Source organism: Notothenia rossii (genome assembly GCF_949606895.1).
Source record: "Notothenia rossii genome assembly, chromosome: 6".
NCBI lineage: Eukaryota > Metazoa > Chordata > Actinopteri > Perciformes > Nototheniidae > Notothenia > Notothenia rossii.
Genome location: NC_136909.1, coordinates 29842391 through 29862790, shown reverse-complemented (window position 1 = coordinate 29862790; position 20400 = coordinate 29842391). Strand labels below are relative to the sequence as shown.

The 20400-nt window shown below is 40.7% G+C and overlaps 1 protein-coding gene across 1 annotated transcript in view; it reads left to right on the top strand.

Moving 5' to 3' along the window:
* Positions 1-20183, top strand: part of nf2a (NF2, moesin-ezrin-radixin like (MERLIN) tumor suppressor a) — a 36401-nt gene extending 16218 nt beyond the window's left edge. Inside the window, exons 5-16 of the mRNA XM_079688909.1 lie at positions 1922-1990; positions 2102-2184; positions 5826-5901; positions 6986-7120; positions 7304-7378; positions 7525-7638; positions 8710-8832; positions 9118-9335; positions 11102-11207; positions 12817-12935; positions 13914-14073; positions 18608-20183. Coding sequence (XP_079545035.1) covers positions 1922-1990; positions 2102-2184; positions 5826-5901; positions 6986-7120; positions 7304-7378; positions 7525-7638; positions 8710-8832; positions 9118-9335; positions 11102-11207; positions 12817-12935; positions 13914-14073; positions 18608-18658 — 1329 coding nt within the window. The 3' untranslated portion in view covers positions 18659-20183. The remainder of the gene's footprint in view (positions 1-1921; positions 1991-2101; positions 2185-5825; positions 5902-6985; positions 7121-7303; positions 7379-7524; positions 7639-8709; positions 8833-9117; positions 9336-11101; positions 11208-12816; positions 12936-13913; positions 14074-18607) is intronic.
* The last annotated feature ends 217 nt before the right edge of the window (positions 20184-20400 follow it).

Below are 20400 nucleotides of genomic sequence, written 5' to 3'. Positions count from 1 at the left end.
TCTTCAAAGGGACTGGACTGTGTGAGGAATGCATTAACCAGCAGAACATCTAAATAATCAGTGGCTACTGTTGTGCATGTTGTGGTAATTGCTTAATGAAAATATTGAAACATAGCTGGCCTTTGAGAATCAATTGTTCATATGTTTTGGTTTGAAATCATTAAAAGGAAGGAAAGCATCTGGAAAGAAATGTCACTGTTGAAATGCCGGTTGGTGCCATAATACCTTGATATGTCTACCATCAATTATGTAGCAGTTACAAAGAAACACGTGAGAAACTAAGGGAGAGTAAGCTCTGTTGAGGGGAAACTTGAGGGAGAGGATGTCATTAAATGGCCTTCAGCTTCTCCACTTGGTTAGTCACTACACCGCTGCACAGGCTTTCAGTCTGTGTTGAGCCTATTATATTTTGTAATATGCTGTTTCTCACACTGAAAATCCAATTAAACTTCATAATAAAGTAACAACCAACACAACAAATATAATTAATTAATTAAAACCGTTAAAGTGGTTCAAACGCTTATTTTTCTATTGTGTACAGCAAGTCCAGCATTAACAAAAACAGCAATCAATGTTCTCTAAATTGTATTTTGAATCTCTTGTCATTGTTCTAGCACTTAATGTTGTTATGTCTTCCAAACACAATGTCATGAACACTGTGTAATCAAACTTAATTTGAAACAAAGTCACCTGCCGACTGGTCTTTACATTCTCTTTACTCTTTTCACCAATATCAAACACTTTTCGAGGATGCCCTTAAAACTTTTTTTGAAACCGTAATTTCTACTGGATGTTTAGGCTTGACTCGACTCATTTGTTGCACCAAGTCGTTCTCTCCATTACATTTTATTACTTCGCTCTTAAGGAGAATGCAAGAGCTGGTGTTACATCATTTTCAACTGGGATTTGCCTTTCCTGTAGTGTGTTGTATAGGTTTTACAAAGGCTCCAATCCCAAAGTTCCCATCTCTCCCACACAATCTTTTTTTTTAGCATAATCTGACCTCTAATGTCTGTACCTGCACAACGTAGGGCAGCTTGAAGTTTTTCAAAATCTAAGAACATTGCGGTCACTGTTGAGGTACCTAGGCTTTTTAGTCATGGCAAATTTGTGCAGGATATCCTGTGTCGTGCTTTTGACAATTCTCTTTCTCTCTTAATCACTCATCAGTATTGTTTTAAATCAACCTTCTAGTTTTGGCTTACAGTAGCTAACTCAGAACCTTGACCTACAGTAGATGGTACCACACCAAATTCCAGGATCTATCTGCAACTTTTACTGATGTTAACAAAAAGAAGATTCAAGTTGAGCTGCGCCTCAATGAAACAAAAATGGTAACAACATAACAACGAACAGCAAAACTCAAAGTGCCAGGGAAATACACATGTTCATTCAATAAGACTATTTGAAAAGAACATTTACATAGCATACAGCAATGCACAGATATATAGGTACACATTCAAGTTAACCTACTTGCATAAATCTACTGTCATAGCTCACTCTTTTGAAACAGTAACTTTATGAATAATTCATATCATTCCACCAGTTCTAAAGTAGCCCAAAGGAAATTCCCTACCGCCACTCAGTCATGCCTAATCCATCCATATCTCTCCTCAAACATGCATGTTTTAATTTGTATCCGGGCTCCAGGATTATAAGTGATCAGTCTCGGCTCTCTTAGAGATATTTCTAATAGCATCATTTACACCGTCTCCTCACAGCCTGAGTGTGTGGTGCACGTTAATGACCTGGTGGCAGACCAGCCTCCATTCATTCTCCACGAGACCCTTTTTTTCACAGCCGCTGTGCTTTCATCTTATGAACAGCTCCCAGGAGAGGCCTGCTATTGGAGGGAAGGTGGATGGTGGCCATTAGGGTGCAGTGATTTGAACCCTTTTGGCCTTTTTGCTCTATCTTGCAGTACGGAGAGTACGACCCCAATGTCCACAAGCCTGGCTTCCTGGCCGAGGAGGAACTTCTTCCAAAGAGGGTGAGTGACAGCCGGTATTACGCATCATCATTGATGAGCCAAAATGTTTGTCAATTGATTGTATTTTCTGCAGCATTCATCTATATTTATGTTTATGTCCCCCTATTTCAGGTGATACACTTGTACCAGATGACTGCAGAAATGTGGGAGGAAAGGATCACGGCTTGTTACGCAGAGCACAGGGGCAGGACGAGGTAAAAAACCCTGCACTGAACTGTGAAGTTCCACAGCCATCAGCACATTTTAAATTAAAGTTCACACAGGATGTGTTTAAAAAAACGGTTCCACAAGAAATGTTTTATGCAAAACCAAAGTTAATTTTGTCAGAAGGACAAAAAAAGCTCACATAGAAGTTGTCTCCGAAAGAAACCTTTTATGCCTTTTCTCAGGCTGTCTGTAAATAGGTTGTATTCTTGTGAATGAAATCATTTGATTTGTGTGGTTAAAGGTCTACGTCACTGTGACCTCACTAATTATGTTAGCATTGATAAATCCACGGTATGACACTTTCAACACCTATTGCTGCACTAACAAACTGCACAGCTTTCCACAGCTTAAAACTCATTCAGTGTAACAACATGTATTTTCACAAGAGGAAAACCATGTAACACAAATGTAGCTATTTTTCAAAAGAGAATCATTTAGGGAGGAGCAAATGTTTTAAAGTGAAAAGGACTATAGAAATGCTGTTGCTCTAATTGGTTTCATAAATCTACAATGACACCAGCATGAGAATGAGTTGTTCTGTTATTTCATGCTGTTCCACTACTAAGCTGATCTTAGTTGAACATCGACAGGGAGTAAGTGTGAGGGATGTAGAGTGTCTTTAAACTCCAGTGTGTGTGGAGGGGGGGGTGGGGGTGTGGGGCTGGAAAATTAGTTCTAAAATCCAGCAACTGCAGCACTTGGGAAAGTGATAATTGACTCACTGGTGCTGATCAATGACATATTCAACCCCAGCAGAGAGAGAGGGAGTAGCTGGTCACATCTTTTGCATTTTAATTGCTTAGTAAGTGATGCTGTGTAGTGGGCGCACAGGAGGGGTTTCACTGACCTTCACCAGGGCTGGGTTTCATTAAAACATGCTTTTGATGCTGGGATGATACAGCACCTGACATTTTGCATCAATCCCAAATACATGTGTCCCTCTTGTAGAGATGCTACAGAAACACAATCATTTCCTGAAGTCGTTGGTGATCCTTGACATGTTCCTTCCCCACAACCACAAGGCCTCATATGTCTTAAAGGGCCCATGTCATGTTTTTCTGGTTATTACCCGTCCCCTTGTGTGTTATGAAGCTTTTTATGCATGTAAACGGTCTGCAAAGTCACAAACCCTCAAAGTACACCCTGTAACCCTCTGTGTTCCTCCGATATTTTCTTTTCTTTGATTTATCCATAGTTCGCTCATCGAGCCGGGGGTCAGGTTATTCGCCTGCAAGAAAAGGTGCTGGTGCGGGACCGTATAGGACAGGGGTGGCCAACCCGCGGCTCTCGAGCCGCATGCGGCTCTTTGCCTAGTTTCATGCGGCTCTTCAGTTCATATCGAATTGTATATGTGTGAGTTTGGGGGAGAGACACTGACTCCTGACTTGTGTTGCACGGTGTACCGATACTTGAAAGGTATACCGCGATACCCTGCCGTTAAAAACGTTACGATTCCTCCGTTTCATTAGTATCGGTACTTTAAGAATGACGGGGAAAAGTACTCCGGTGAGAAAGCGCAGTTTTAATTAAGAGCTGTGTGTGTTCAGCGCTCTGCTTCCAATCCCTGCACTGCAGCCATGCCTGCAGTCCCGCCCCTCTCAAGCACGCTCAAGTGCCTCCCCTCTCTCGTGCACGCGCTAGCTGCCAGGCATGTGAGAAAACGAGAAGCATGGCTGGAAGTGGGAGTGCAACTGCCGCTGCGCCTCGGCTTGTTGACAAAAAAGACGCCAGAAGCGAAATTTTGATGTATTTTAGCTATATCTCTGTGAGGGCAAGCCTACGGACACCACGAAGCCTGTCTGTAAGAAATGTATTCATTTGATTGAATACGAATTCTTGTCATTTATTTTATTTATTGTTCTCATTGTTTAAAAGTTTGTGTTATAGTTATGGTTCTGGTGTGAAATAAATCACAATAATTATATTTAAGACTTTTTTAAAGAAAAGTATCGAAAAAGAATCGGAATCGCAATTCTTGACTTGGTATCGGTATCGAAACCAAAATGTTGGTATCGTGACAACACTACTCCTGACAGTTAAACCTGATATTTAGTAGGTCTGTTAAGTATTGAATGCTGATCATTCTGACGTAATTTGGCCGGTCAAAGTTGTTTGGGCTCGGATAAAATCGCTCCGTTACTTTCGTCCCGTGTTACTTTCGTCCCGTGTTACTTTCGTCCCGGCTCTCCCTACGTGTGTATGTGTGGTGTTAGGTGTCAGTATGAGAGGATGACAGCGCGTCTAATTTTGATGTGGCCCAAGAGCCAATCACAATAACACCTGCGATGCAGTGAACCAATCACCTTTGAGGGGGGGAAAACCTATCGTTGATTAAACATTATCCAGTGTTTCCCCTACCATTGTCTTGGAGGGGCGCTGCTCCCCGCCAATGGAGCCCCGCGCCCCCCTGAAATTCAAGGTGTTTAAAAAATATATATATATATAATTGTTCTTTTTTTAAATATGTATATAGCACCAAATTGCAAATAATCTGTAAATACTGTCACTTTTCACATTGAACATGTGCTCTTTTATTAAATAAACTAAACGCTTTCATTTTAAGTTGTGAGTTTAGTGTTTTTGACCCGAAGAAACACTGATCCATTAATCAATAACAATAATCCACAGCTCCTCTCTCTGCTCCAGAGGATTTAAAAAAATGCATCAGTGTCGTGGTTGAAATCTTGTCTCCAGAAAACAAAAAACTGAAACAAGCGGTATCAGTGACTGTGTTTGATGTGGCTCTTTGCAGTAACATAGAAAAAATGTGGCTCTTAACCTCTGACTGGTTGGCCACTCCTGGTATAGGATATGACGCATATTTTAGTTGACCTAATTAAAACCGTTTTGTTTGTGTCACAGTATCACCTCAAAATACAAGATACGAAACATTTTGAACCGTGCAACAAAATATAAATAGTCCTACAGATATTTGTATTTTATTTCCTTCTTATTTTTGTCCAAGCTCAAGGGAGCCAGAGCAGAGGGCTTAAAGAGCTGACCCCTGACCCAAGACAACACAATTACACTCTCAAGTCAGAATGTACTCAGTGTCCAACCTAGTTAAGATTTGTTTACTTGGCATAATGCTATCTTGCCTGTTTAATCTTTGATGAAGCTTAAATCATCAATTTCCCACCACCCATATCAAACAGCAAGTGATTAAAAGTGTAGGCGGAAGCATGCCCTGATTCTTCCTCAGCCATCAAAGTATGCTAATGCTCTTCTTTTTTGCTGAGTTGAGCCTGAAATCCAAACAGATCTGGCAGGAGGAGACGAAGAAAACAAGTTTGAAACGATTGATGTCTCTATCACAGTATTTAAGTCTTTGAGGCATCAGAACAAGTGTTGTCTTCCATCAAGCATGACCTATAAAGCCTGTTAGCAAATCATACTTGTGTCTTCTGTCAGTTCTGTGCTTATGTCTTCACCCTCGCAAGAGCTGTGTGACAGAGTTTTTGTAGATCACATGACAGATGCTTTCCACAAAAGCAAAGGAATAAAAGTCTGATCTCTTCTTCTCTCCACTTCTGTCCCTCTTCTCCTCCTGCCCTTCCCTCCTCTTCTTCATTCCCTTGGATCCCCTCTCTCTCCTTCTCTCTCTCTGTCTCTGTCTGTCTTGCACCAGGGAAGACGCTGAGGTGGAGTATTTAAAAATAGCTCAGGACCTGGACATGTATGGCGTCAATTACTTTTTAATCAGGGTAAGCCAATGTTTGCTATATCTATACAAAGTAAGCCAATATGTTTTAAAAAGTTGCCCAAATCTGATTTTCTTTTTATGTGCATATGTGACAGTGTAAACATCCTAAGTCACATGGAATTTGATATGATCAATTCTGCTTTGGGCCACTTTCATATATGGCCCTACATCTTTTGAATCGTCCTAAATTGTTTGGGATGGGCGTAAACAGATATAATTAAAAGTATCCTCTGACATGCTGAAGTTATGGGTGAAATCTGTTTTAGTGAAGCTGGCTCCGACTCTGCATCAAAACACAACTTTGTACAGAAGAGCCACCTTCGCTCTCCAGAAAATGCACAATAAGTAATGTCTTATTACTCAATCTTGGTATCTTATAAACGAAAGCTGACTTCAATGGACTCCTTCTTCACATCTGTACTGCAGCCGGCTGCATGTGACATCTTTGTTATAGTTTTTTTTACGGCATTATGGTCGATTCATGGCGAAATCCAGAGCATGCCAGAATCTGATAGGCCACATTTAAAAAAACAAAGAAAATAATTCAAAAGGCCACGAAGAATAACCAATTTGAGCAATACAAAAAGACGTGCAGGGTGAAAGAGGATAGGAGGCTTGCCAATTTTACTGTGGTGTGATGAGATAGGGTGGTAAATTATCCTGTGCTTAATGTCCATTATTAAAAGGAATTTTTTAATCTTTAACAATTTAAAAACAAATGTGTATTTTGTGGGCTTAAATAATTAGCTGCTACAACGCAGTGGATCATTTTCCAGCTGAGTCATAATGAAATATGAACATAAGTTTACTTGTGGCGCTCCAGCCTTGATCAGTGAATTCTCTAAAATGCACAGTCATTTGAATACCAGCAGGTCAACTTCAACTGAAGTACTAGACTGTAGCATTAGCAGCAAGCCCAGACTGGACATACCCCCGCACAACTGGCTTTGTTCATTTGGTATATTTTTGGCTAGCAGAGCCACCACAATGACACCTCTGTCACATGCAAGTACATACAGTATACATGTTGGCTGCATGGATGGTAGAAGAGAAGTTTTGTTCACTCTGCTGTGTGTGTGGTTCAGAATAAAAAGGGAACAGATCTTCTCCTGGGAGTGGACGCCCTGGGGCTGCACATCTACGAGCCGGACAACAGGCTGACACCAAAGTGCTCCTTCCCCTGGAATGAGATCCGCAACATCTCCTACAGCGACAAGGAGGTGGGAGAATCTGCTGTTGTTCTTTGTGACAAAGATCTGCGGTACTCAGTTAAATAACGAGCTACATATAGGCAATACTTTAGTGTCATAGTTTATTTTCTTTGTTCGCTCCTTTGAAATGTTGAGGCGTTTCCTCTTGTGTATCGATCAACAATCTGGTATTCTTGTCTTCGTAATGTTTAGTTTACCATCAGACCTCTCGGCAAGAAAACCAATGTTTTCAAGTTCAACTCTTCGCGTCTAAGAGTCAACAAGTTGGTGAGTTTGTAAAGTTTGTCATTTCTTATAGTGAAGGTCTTCATAACATGTGGAAGACGCTGGTGAATGAGAGTTTTGGGATGAACTGATATTCTGACACATCATTGTAAATATAAACCATTCTTTGGTTGTGTTTCTCTGTGCAGATCCTCCAGTTGTGTATAGGGAACCATGACCTGTTCATACGCCGCCGCCGGGTAGACTCACTGGAAGTCCAGCAGATGAAATCTCAGGCCAGAGAGGAGAGGGCCCGAAAACAGGTACCGTAATTTTCGGACTATAAGTCGCACCTGAATATAAGCCGCAGCAGCTAAATTGAATGATGTGTACATATATAAGCCGCACTGGACTATAAGCCGCAGGTGTTTTAATGTTTAATTACCATATGTAAGGGTTCGTGCACAGAGGGGATTGTCTGGAAAGAGATGGCTGTTTGAGGAAGCTCCCATTTATTAACATTTCAACAAACAAGTTGCATATTTGCATAATGTATTCAAGTGTTACCATTTAGTGCAATAGTAGCTACAGAACATGTACTGTGCTGTGTAAACTGTACTGTATCACATAGCGTTTCAGACACACAAACTTTTCAACTTTCAAACTTAAACGGTGCGCTCCCAGCACAGGGAAAAAAGGCGCGGTTTATAGTCCGAAAATTACGGTACATGGATATCAGGAAACAAAGAAGGGGGTATAGGAATGAACTTGTTAGTAGCCAGGTTTCCACTTCAAATGTAGTATACATTTCCACAAAAAAACAGCAAAGGGAATGCTACTTTTTGTGAGTTGGAAACATTGGACACACAGAAAAAGAGAGCAAAATTAGATGTTATGGCAAATATTTTGCAATTTGTAACTCAATTGAACAGTACAGCACATGTCTTTGTGGCTGTTATTACAAGTCAGACAACAGAGGGAAAGCAAGCACCCAAATAGAGTATTTAAGGGCACTGACTTGTTAATACAAACACAAAATTACCTTTTTATTAATTAAACCGCTGATTATTTTTGTTTCACTTCCATCCTTAAATGTTAATTAAATGACATTAGTTGCTTTGTTTGTTTGTTTGTTGTGTTTTTGTGGCTATAGTGTGTACATGTGTGTCTGACTATATTTGTGTGGACACCAGGAAGAATAGCCAATGCTCAGGCTAGTGAGGGTCCTAATATAGAAAAAACAATACAACATGTTCTGATCTCCCTCTCTTGTATGATGCTTTCTCAGGATTTTCATCATTTTCTTTAATGATGTTTGGTTCTGTTTCTTTCTTTCTCCATCCATATTTCCACTCGTTTGTTCCCCACCATTACCTCTCTCCTGTGACCTTCAGGTAGAGAGGCAGCGTCTGCAGCGGGAGAAGCAGCTGCGGGAGGAGGCAGAGAGAGCCAGGGACGAGCTGAAGAGGAGGCTGATTCAGCTTCAGGACGAGGCCCACATGGCCAACGACGCACTGGTAAGATACGTCACATAATACGGAAGGTTTCATCAACATTTCTTTTGGTAAATTGAGCTTGTCTCACACCGTTCTCACTTCACTTCCTCCCTCTGTTTATGTCATTTCTTCCACTCTACTGTCTCTCACTGTCTATTCTTTCCCCTCTATCAATCTCCCTCCCGTTTCGCCCCGTAACTCCATCTCTCTTCCTTTGCTCCATTTCCCATCAACTCCCAATTCCAACTTTTCTTTCCCCCTTTCCCCATCCTTCTTTTGTCTGTCCTCCCTCCTCTTCCTCTCCAGCTGCGTTCGGAGCAGACGGCGGACCTGCTGGCTGAGAAGGCCCAGATCGCGGAGGAGGAAGCTAAGCTGTTGGCCCAGAAAGCTGCAGAGGCCGAGACAGAAATGCAACGCATCAAAGTGACGGCCATCCGTGGCCAGGAGGAGCGGCGGCTCATGGAGCAGAAGATGATGGAGGCAGAGATGCTGGCCCTCAAGATGGCCGACGAATCGGAAAGGAGGTGGGGAGAGGAGGAGGAGAGTGTACAGCCGATGATGTTGCAGTGGATTTGTCTCTGTCATGCATACATTCTCTTTGTCTGTATTCATCTCACATGCACATGTTTTTGAGATCCTTCAAGGTCACCCATTATGCAAAATCCACTTTTTCATGTCTTTTATACATCAACACGTGTCCCCTCTGTGTAAAGAGATTCTGAAAGTTTCAGGAACAAAAGATATGCTCACTTTTCATCCTGATGCATTTATATAAAAACCTGTCTGAAAATGAGCTGATCAGATTTTGGCCACTTTATGATGTCATAACGATTTTTTTGGCTTGTGAAACCATTAGCCAATCACCAACCAAGGTAACGCCCCCCCCACTTTATCACCTGAATCATTGAGTTCTTTTTAACCAAATCTCTCTCAGAGGGGCGTGGGGAGTGGCTCCTTATTTTCATCTAAAGTAACAGACAGAGAATCAGCACTTTTGAAACAGGGCTGAAACAGAGGGGATTATGGGATGCTATAATGATCTGTTTGCTATTTGGAGCCAAACACTTTAGAGACATGTTTTGTATATATCTGAGACCTGTAATATATTGATGAAAAACAGTACAATAGGGGACCTTTAAACAACTTAACCCCACAACCTACTCACTTTCCCAAAGTGTTACCTTTATAATGCAAGTCTCCCTCCCAAATCCCTATAATTTATTTCAGTTTGCTCAGCAGCAAATAAATCAGTCGATACGCTGTGAGCATAACGCTGCAGCTGCATTCATTCAAATTGGTCAATCAAAGGACTTCTAACTTCTTTAAAATCATTTAATTTGGAAGGCTTTGTTCTTGCACTGCAGCAGGTAATCATGCGGTTACTGCCACGCTGCTGCGCACGGAAAGTTACAAAGGGGAGCCAGCTTTTGTTCAGCAGCTCTCCTCCTATCACTAAGGTGCCGCAGTTCATTTGTGCTAGTTAATTGTTAGCAGTCGAATCGATTGATGGTGGGAGTCCCTATCAAACACACTGTTTTACTCCCCACTGAAGCTCCACAGTGCTGAAACAGACTTTTGATGCGTTTTTTTATCTCTGCTTTAAAAATGAATGTTCTTGTCACATACTAGTTCCAATCCGCTACTTTTAACCATCTGCTGTTGACTTATCTTTAGTTCTTTTGAGGCCAGATGAATGAGGAGAGGAAGCGATGAGTGTTTCTTGATCAGCACTTTGATGAGCCTGATAGATGCTGATCCATTGTAGCAAAGAACTGAGGTCGTTTTGATCATAAAACAGTATACATGGATACTAAGAATATCACTTTACAGTTTCTACTTTGCAATTTATTAGACAATCATTTCAAATAGGCACCATTAACCACTTGCCAGTAACTGCAATTTCTGGATGAGCACTTTATGCACCAGAGGAACTTAAAACCTGTGGCACTCAACATGTAAATGACTGTGTCCACTCAAACCCTCGAGGCACACAGCTCCCCCACATCAACGAGGAACCGCTGAGAGTTCAGGAACACAATCAAAATAAATGTAATCACCTGCACATAACATTCAAACTCCATGGTGGAATAATGGAGTCAGAAATGATGTTGTGCTTCGGTGTTACATTGATCACCCAGGTAATAACAGAGTGACATTCCCAGGGTCTTCGAGTACCAACGTACCGATTATGTAAGATGATTCTGGATTCAATTTAGATAATTCTGTCTCCTTTGAAGGATTGGTAGGTGAATTAAAGTATGAACTGCGTCTGTCTGTGTTTGTCCCTCAGGGCCAGAGAGGCTGAGCAGCTGAGACAGGACCTGCAGGAAGCCAAGGAGTCGGAGCGCAGGGCCAAGCACAAACTGCTGGAGATCACCAGCAGGGCTGTCTACGCGGTGACTGAATCATTAGCATTCATATTTTCATAATGTATTTGTTTGAAGTGCCCTAAACTGATATCCCCCATACAGAATTGTTTCTTCTATCTCCATGCTTAAATCCACCGTTGATCTACATTTTAAAACATTTAACCGTTTTCTCATTATCTTCCTGTGAAACCGCTAGTGTGCTTTTGCATCTTTTCCCCCTGTTCGCCTCTGAGTTTGTACCTCTGCAATTCTCAAAGTGATGTCGTTCAGTTTGATGTGGTGTATCAGGGACGATAACTCAATATTTGAGAGTTAAGACAGCTTTTTTTGGTGCTATTTTTAAATATAATTGTGTCAATTGTAAAAATAGTGGGCAGCTGTTGATTGCCCATTGTTGTTCTGTTGATCTACTAAGAATGTTTTTGTATTACTTTCTCTTTAATCTGGATGACATTTTTCTTCTATAGTTCCTGGATACATGTTTTAGTATCCCAAAAAAGTCGAGGCTTTTCCAGTGTGAGATGTGGTAAAATGGGAAGGGCATCTTTTTTAAATATATTTTTAGACAGAGATAAATAAATAATGTAAATAGTTAACTGTTTCAGCCTTGCAAAAATCATACACACACACACACACACACACACACACACACACACACACACACACACACACACACACACACACACACACACACACACACACACACACACACACACACACACACTACTGAAGCCTCGCACAGCCACACAGAACTGGAGATACTTGCATAAGATCAGGCAGCACATAAGGCAGCCTACGCAAAAGCTCCCAACATGCTAAAAACCCACACACTGCACATTCAGCTGCTGACACACATGTACACACACACACACACACACACACACAAACACACACAAACACACACACACACACACACACACACACACACACACACACACACACATTCTAATGCTGGCCATCACTAAAGAACAACTGATTTGTAAGGTTATGAATGATAAGCCTAAACAGATTGGTGCACATAAATACAAAAGACATGCTACCCCTGGAACTCCCTTATAGATTTATCAGATCATGCGTAAAAACAAAAAAATGTCTACACACACACACACACACACACACACACACACACATATTATTTACAATTCCAATTTGTACCGGACAAATAGCCTTTTTTCTTTTTGTCCAGTCTGTATTTACTTCAATTGAATCCATACTGTAGTTTGGAATCCCACGCCAACCAATGGATTTACATTTATATTGTGTATTAGGTCCACATCGTTACTGGCTCGCTCCCAAAGTGACATGTGGCCGATGCATTTCAGACCTTTGGTCAGGATCTAAAAGCATACATTTGGGTGTTCACGGCCCATGACCATCAACGTTGATATCTTTCATCCCTTCTGTTCCTCCCTTATGTCCCTAATCTCTTTTCCATGCATTCCTCCATGTCTCTTGTATTTCCTGTCACTCTGTTTCATCTACTCCTCCTTTGCGTATTTATTTGAACCCTTTCTACCTTTTCTCTGTCCTTTTCGTGTCCCTCCCACTGTCTTCTTTATTCAGTTTTTTCCCCACTGCCAATTCGTCTACTTCACCTCCTTCCCTCTAACCTCTCTCCTTTCATCTCCCCTCCTAGTCCCCTGGCCTGCCATCTGACAGCATGCCTCCCGACCTGAGCTTCAGCAGGGAGAACCTCAGCTTTGACTTTAAAGACACCGACATGAAACGCCTCTCCATGGAGATCGAGAAGGAGAAGTGAGTGGCCGGCTTTACTCTGCTGGGGCTGCCTGATATCTTGCAGCCTCTGCAAAAACTGATTAAATAAAGTTTGAAAGATTTGTAATACACTAACATGTGATTGAAAAAGATGTACATGAATTCAGGATTGTACTTCCAGTTGGCGATCGACCCTCGCTGATGTCACTGACAGCATTCTAGCTTGTTAGCTCTTGGTGTCAGTGATTACAGACAGGAGAACACATTTTAAACAGCTGAGTAATTATATGGTTAGGTAATTAAGTTTGATTTAATAAGGCAAGTGAGCCGAGAGGCTACAGGTCGACGATTGGTGGATTACTGTTCATAAGAAGAAGAAAGACTGCCATGGAATCAAGAGCTTTAATAAAAAAATGCAATTGTCGCATGACAGTGATGACCAGGGAGATTTCTTATTAAGAAGAGTTATTTTTTTTCATTTTTATAATGGACTTTTCAACAAGCATTAGCAAACCTCCCCCACCGGCTGTCATAGATACATTTACAAAGTTGTACGTCCTAATAATTTGCACATTTTAGAGCACAGATTCTCAAAATAGTGCTTTTAATTTGGTTTAGAATGCCTGGAAAAAAGTTACTAAACATAAAATAGAGGTTGTGTTTTAATTATTATTTGCTGAGTGCTAAGACACCATCTGAAGTTTTTAGAGAAAATTCACTCAATACAAGGATTTACTTTTGTTTCCGACATGCAGAGGGCCTTTGAATGACCTCATTTAATAATGGTTTAACAGTACAAGCTTCATTATTATTATTATTATTATAACAACGGTCATGTCTCTTTGTCAGGGCCCATGTTAAGAGGAGTGAAGCAGAGATGCCCATTGATTCTATATTTATTCATAATGGTGATGTCAGTGCTAGCTATTATACTGTTAGATCTAATGAGGACATAGTGCAGACGGGGACTTAGATTCGTATTAACTGTCTCCCAACCTGCAATGTGATCCTGTTCAGAGTGGAGTACATGGAGAAGAGCAAGCACCTGCAGGAGCAGCTGAATGAGCTGAAGACAGAGATTGAGAGTCTGAAGATGAAAGAGAGAGAGACTCCTCTGGACGTCATTCACAACCAGAACGCCGAGCAGGGGACCAGCAAGCACAGCAACTTTAAAAAGGTAAATCTCAGCTTGGCTGCTTGCAAGCTGTACACGGAACACACTTTGTAACACGTGCCAAACGTACATCTCTCCAAAATACACTCTACTGACCCCGTTCATGCCTCGTCTTTTTACACTCACTGTCAATCATTTGTATTTATTTTAGCATCTTGTGTATATGCAACAAAGACTCTAGTAGCAGAACCAAAAATGGATTCACATCTACCTCTTAAAGGGATTTTGACAATTTCCCTGCAGAAAGACTTGCACAATCAATTGATAATGAATGGTGACCACGATTTCAGCTTCCCACAACTTAATAAACCTAATCAACAGCGATGTTTTAAGTGCAATCATTATGGCTTTAATCCTGCAGCCCTACTGAGGAATTGATAGATAGAAAAATAATTCATCAAGATTTAAGGGCAGAGTTTTTGTTTGTAATCATGGTGACTCAGCAGTGTTTGCAGACTCAGATGTGTATTGCTTGCTTTTCTGTCCTAATGAAACATTTGCAAAGTATATGTTTAATCTGTTTACAGCCATAATTACATGCAGTCGTTGCCTGCGCCTTGCATCATATCGTCATTTCTCATTGGGTTGGCAAGTTGAGAAACTATTGTTAGTCACACTTTGTTTTAGTAAAGATACCAGTGCAATTCCTAATTGAATCAAATCAAATCCCAGTGTGAATGGCAGTGTATGGTATTTTTGCAGATTAGCCTTTCTTGTATTGGTTTGGATAAAATATCAAATCATTTTAGAGAGGTAGTTAATAAAACACCCTGCCCTATTTCTAATGCATTGCAGTTACATTTAAAAGTTACTCTTTAGCTATTCCAAAGCTGTCCAATCAGCTGGAGACACAAGAAGTGTAAATGTGGTTTTAATACTGATCCTACATAATCTTTCAAGAACTTGCCTAACCCTCTTAGTATTCATAGGCGGGTTATTACTGATTCTCAGAGCATCACTTAATAGCAACAATGTAAACTTTTCCCCGGGGTATTTTTCAGACTAAAGTTTCTTTTTGGATGGAACCCCATGCGGATAGGTGGAGCACTCCTTCACTTTTTAACTATGACCTCTAAAACTGCACAGTGATTACTGGTCTTAAGTCTACTTTCTCCAAAGATCTCACAGATCAACTGAAAGAGAAATCTGTATTTCTGTATGCATCTTTGGTCAACTCCCTCAGTGAGAATAGCTTAAGTATTTCATCTCACAGAAGTGTCTCGCTTGACGATATGGAATGAGACGGAAATATCTCCTTTTAGCCGAAGGGATAATCCTAAATTGACTGGCGATGGACTTGCTATAAAAAGTTCCCCTTGTCCTTTGATGAACTGGCAGATTAGACACATTCTCCTTTATCTTCCCACCCCAGTGTGTCTGTCATTTCAATACAACGTATCAAATACAAATGTGATCTGTGCTCTCAGTACATTGCATTAGAAAAAAGCCCACCCTCTCTGCCTTCCTGTAAAATACTCCTGTTAAGCGAGCGCTAATTGATTTCTGCTCGGTCATTTGTCATGTAGATGCATGGGGGGGGCACCTTTTGCATGCAGGGGGAGAGTGAGCAAAGTTAAAAGTGCTGATTTAATTAAACCACAGGCACGCAGCATTTATCTTTCTTTGGATGGGAGGGTTGGGGGGGGGGGGGCACATGGCATTGCAGGAAGAAGTGGAATGGACAGTGAGGAAACCAGGTCAGCGTTGCAAAACGATGCGAGGATCTGAGGGGAGGCAGAGGTTGACCAAAAATGTTCAAAGGATGAAGAGTTAAAAGGAAGCTGTGTCACGGAGAAGGGGGGGGGGGGGGGAGAGAAGAGGGAAAGAGCAAGAAAGGACAAGTCTGAGAGCCAGAAGAGACTGGCTGTTTCTCCGGGCTAAGTTTTCTCCATCCAGAATTCAGAGTTTAACTTTGATCTGAAACATTGGATGGCTGTGTGGCTTTCTCCGGTCAAACCTGTGCTAACACCCATGTTTTGCACAGCTTCATAACGAAGTAGAAAGACTGCATCATTATCTTAATCAGGTACTCTTTCATGATAATATTTCAATAAAAAAGGTGGTTGGCAAATAATATAATTGGTGTATGTTGCTGTAATGTGGTATGCGCAGTTACCACTCGGCTACAAAGGCCCTCCTGAAAGCTGCTTCTCATCGCCTGAATCACAACACTAGAGCTGCATGATCCCGTGTGAAGTTTCACACAGAGGGAAGTTTTTTATTCATTTTATGTGGCAGTCCATCCAGACTGTGTGAAGTGGCACAAAAGAGGTCAACCATTGAGGTTGCTCTCATCGCAGTCTTCACAAGTATCCATACAACATACAAACGCATTTATTTCATGTCAATAGGTTGCTGTTGTGAAATATGAAAACCTTTTTATAAAGAGTTTTTGCTCTCTTCCCGACATGGAGACTGTTTGCAGTGTGCAGTACAAAGCTGAGAACACACTCACAGTACGGTTCAGTATGCCTGTCAGCCGGGACAATAGAAGCTCATCTGTAAACATCGTGCTGCAAATCAATCCCTTGCCCACACATTATCTGTTCAGATTTGCTTACTTGCCTCCATCTACACATTCCCCAGAAATAAGCTGGATTCTTCCAAACTCTCTTCAATCATCCTCAGTCTAATATTTACTTTGGCAGCGTATTTAATTCCCTTTACCCTACAGATGTTGAAGAGGGGAAACAGTTTGCCCAGTCGTTTTGAAGCAGTGCTCACAGAAGCTTTTTTAGACAAGCTAATGCTAAGCTGTGCCAAAGGGGTTAAAGCACAGTCTGAATGAATTCATCACCAGCTCATTTAAACCTGGACAGAAAAATAATTAGCAGTACTTTCTCTGCCCGGCATTCATCTTCTGCACACCCTGCTCTGTTTGATAGTCCCGCAGTAGAAAGGAATTTAAAATAACCTACACATTTGTTTTTGTTGCAAACTCATCGAGCCTGATTTGGGTTTCAATGTAGATTGTATCGAGAATGCTGCATATCTTTTACATATCTTTTACATACCATCAGAAATGAAATAAAAACAGAATTACCCTAAGGGGGTCTTTTCAGGTAATACACAACAGTCTACAGACTTTCCAGTTATCCTCTCCTTATGAGAACATATTTGATTAGTCAAGTCACAATCACGTGTTGTATCGAAATGTTCTGTGGTTGTTTGAGCTTTTTTATATGTACTTTGCAGAAATCCTAAATGTGTGTATCGTCATTAGCATGGCAGCTAAATTGACCTTGTTCCAGTATTTTGCGGTGTATTAAACGATTCAAGATTGAATGGTTTTATTATCATATGCACAGTAGCTACAGTGTAGTTATGGCAATGAAAATCTTAGGTCCTCCAGCTGTAAGATATTATACAGTATATAGGACATAAGACAACAAATAAAAATAGCGCAAATGAAACTTTTGAACATTTGAATAAAATAGTGCAGGTTATGTTGCTAGAGCAGTCTACAAGTAGTGCTGATGAAGTTAATTACGGTATATGTCAGAAAATAAATGTCAGAAAATAAATAAATACACACTGCATAATTCTAAAGCATCAGTAGGCTCTTATAAAAGACTGGTTTTAGTAAGATTAGAGTGCAACAAGCTCCCAAGAAGTAGAGACCCTGCAGGGTGCTAGGGTAGGGTGACCAGATGAGAACTGGTGACATTTGCGAGACAGGAGTTGATGTAGTTTGCTGCCTCCAACACATTTAGTATCAATGAATATTAGAAGTACTCCTTCCTGTAGTCTTCGGATCGTTTGTGTCACTTGAGAGAAAAGGAGGGTGGACCCAAAAAAACCTTTAATGTTTTCTGGCATAGCATGGTAAGGCTAAACAAACAGCCCAAACCTCTCTGAAAATAAGGATCCAACAAATAATGACATGAAACCAGAACTGAAAAAACTGCAGGACTAATCACAAGAACACGACACAGCTGAGGAGGGCAGAAAAACACAGGGGCACCAGGTGAACACGATCAGGTAATCAAAAGAGACAGGAAGTAAAAACAGACAAGACACGTGGGGTGAAACAATCTAAAAAATAAAACAGGAAACAGACATACAGTTTGAATCTTTTTAGGCATCAAGGATCGACAGGTATATCTCCCCCACTCCACAACCCAACATTGTTATAAGTATACTGAACCGCTATGCGTCTTTACCAACTTGGGCAAATTATTGTACATGGCAAAAATAAACAGCCCATAATTCATGTTGCCGACAAACATGACAGTGCCCATCTGTAACACCAAGATAATGTTGCACTACAGTCAGAAGTTAATGTATAAAATACGCTATAACTAATCAAAACTTTGGTCAGACTTTTGGACAATTGCACGTTATCTGGTACTTTCCCGCACTTTTCTGGACATGGTGGTCATGGTGCTTGCATTCAATATACAAAGGTGATGATTTCTGTGACATTACTCTTCAGTGACAATGTCCAATTGTTTAACTTTTTCTTCCTTGCTTGTTGTTTAAGTATTTGTTTACTTCAGACTAAAAAATTGTATGTGGTCTGTTGTTTCCTCCATAGCTAACACTACAGAGCACCAAGACCCGGGTGGCCTTCTTTGAGGAACTGTAAACTACGTACCTGTAAAGATGGGGATGCACACCTGCCAAGAACCTCATCACTCTACATTCCTGGTCGGTTTGAATGATTGGCCGCCACTGTGAGACCTTATGCTCTTACTGGGAAACCACTATGAGACAGAAGAAAATGACCACTGCCTTTATCTGCTGTAGCTCCAGGGACCTTGTGTGTACGAAACATGGTGAACACATAATGTCACAGCTCTAAATCTGTGTGTGTTTACAGTCCGAGTGTGTGAATACAGCACATTCTCAGTGAATACTTTGGATGGGTACTGGTTTTTATTCATGCGAAGAACAAAGGTAGATGATGAGAAGGAATAACATCGGTCTTTGACTGATCCGGTTCCACTGTGGCTGTAATGAGACAGTTAGACAGTAGACAGTTATTGTTATTATATAAGTCCTGGATGACCTACTTTTTTTGACTGTTTTGCAATTCTAATAGAAATAAACTTCTAAGGGATAAAGTTGAACAAAAGAACACATTGATTATAAGAAATGTTGCCCTTACCTGACTCAAATATTTGATATTTAGTAAGGGCCGTTTAGACTGCCATTTTGATTTCTAATGCAAAAAAGAAGTCCTTAAAGTATCTTGTTATACATATTACATTACATTACATGTTAAACGCTTTTATCCAAAGCGACTTACATACTCAATACTCTGGGCAAACCCCACAGGAGCAATTTGGGGTGAAGTGTCTTGCCCAGGGACACAACGACATGCTGACTGCAGTGGGGTTTGAACCTGTGCTCCCCTGATCCCTACACCAAGGCTCTATCCACCGCGCCACACACCTCCAACATATCTTTTTGTTTTATGGAATGTTTAAATAAGGAATACAAATATAGCTTTCCTTTGCCATTAAACCATTCATTGTTAATACTGAGAGTTGATGGGCCGTGGTAGATATTAATGATACTATAAACTGAAAAATCCACTTATGTCACTTATTACGAGTCATTTGTCTTGGTTTTGTTGTTTGAGCCTGGTTTCCTACATCTCAAACTGTGTTTCCATGTTTGTGTCTTAATGCAATTTGTATGGTAAATGTAAACATATTGTTGTACACGAGGCCTTTGGACCTGTGTTTACATCCTGTGATGCACAGAGGAGTCGTGTTTCTCTGCCTGCCTCACACTTTTTTAGGATGCCGTTACACATTGTAGCGAAGAAACTAGGATTCTTTGCGAGCTTGTGTCACATCTGTCCGTGTTTTGTGTGTTTGTGAAGACAACCAGTCAACCACTTATATCAAAAAACATGAATTTGCATCTATTTTGAATGAATGTGTCTTTTTGAGTTACTGTTTGTTTTTCCTCTGAAAGCAATTTATTTTTACAATGTGAAGGAAATATATTTCTTTCAGGATTGCATTTAACAATAATATTAAGCAGTATTTGAAAAAAACACTAGGTAAAGTTTCCTTTTATAACTAGATATCAATTTTTTACAGAAACATTGTACCAGATATGTATGTTTATAATGTAAAATAAAAGAATATCAGTTGTGAGTTCTTTTGTATGTTTGCGTTTTTTTCCCATCCAGAAATAAGCCGTTTGTTAGTTATTTTTGGGAGACTTTGAAACGTGTGAGCTTAGATATTGCTGGCGTCAGAACCTCTTCCACGCGACCCAAACCGACATCCAATTACACCTGTGAGATGATTCAAGTGTTACGTAAGCACCTTCCATCCAGAGTCAGATCACATACACTGTTTAATTGAGTGA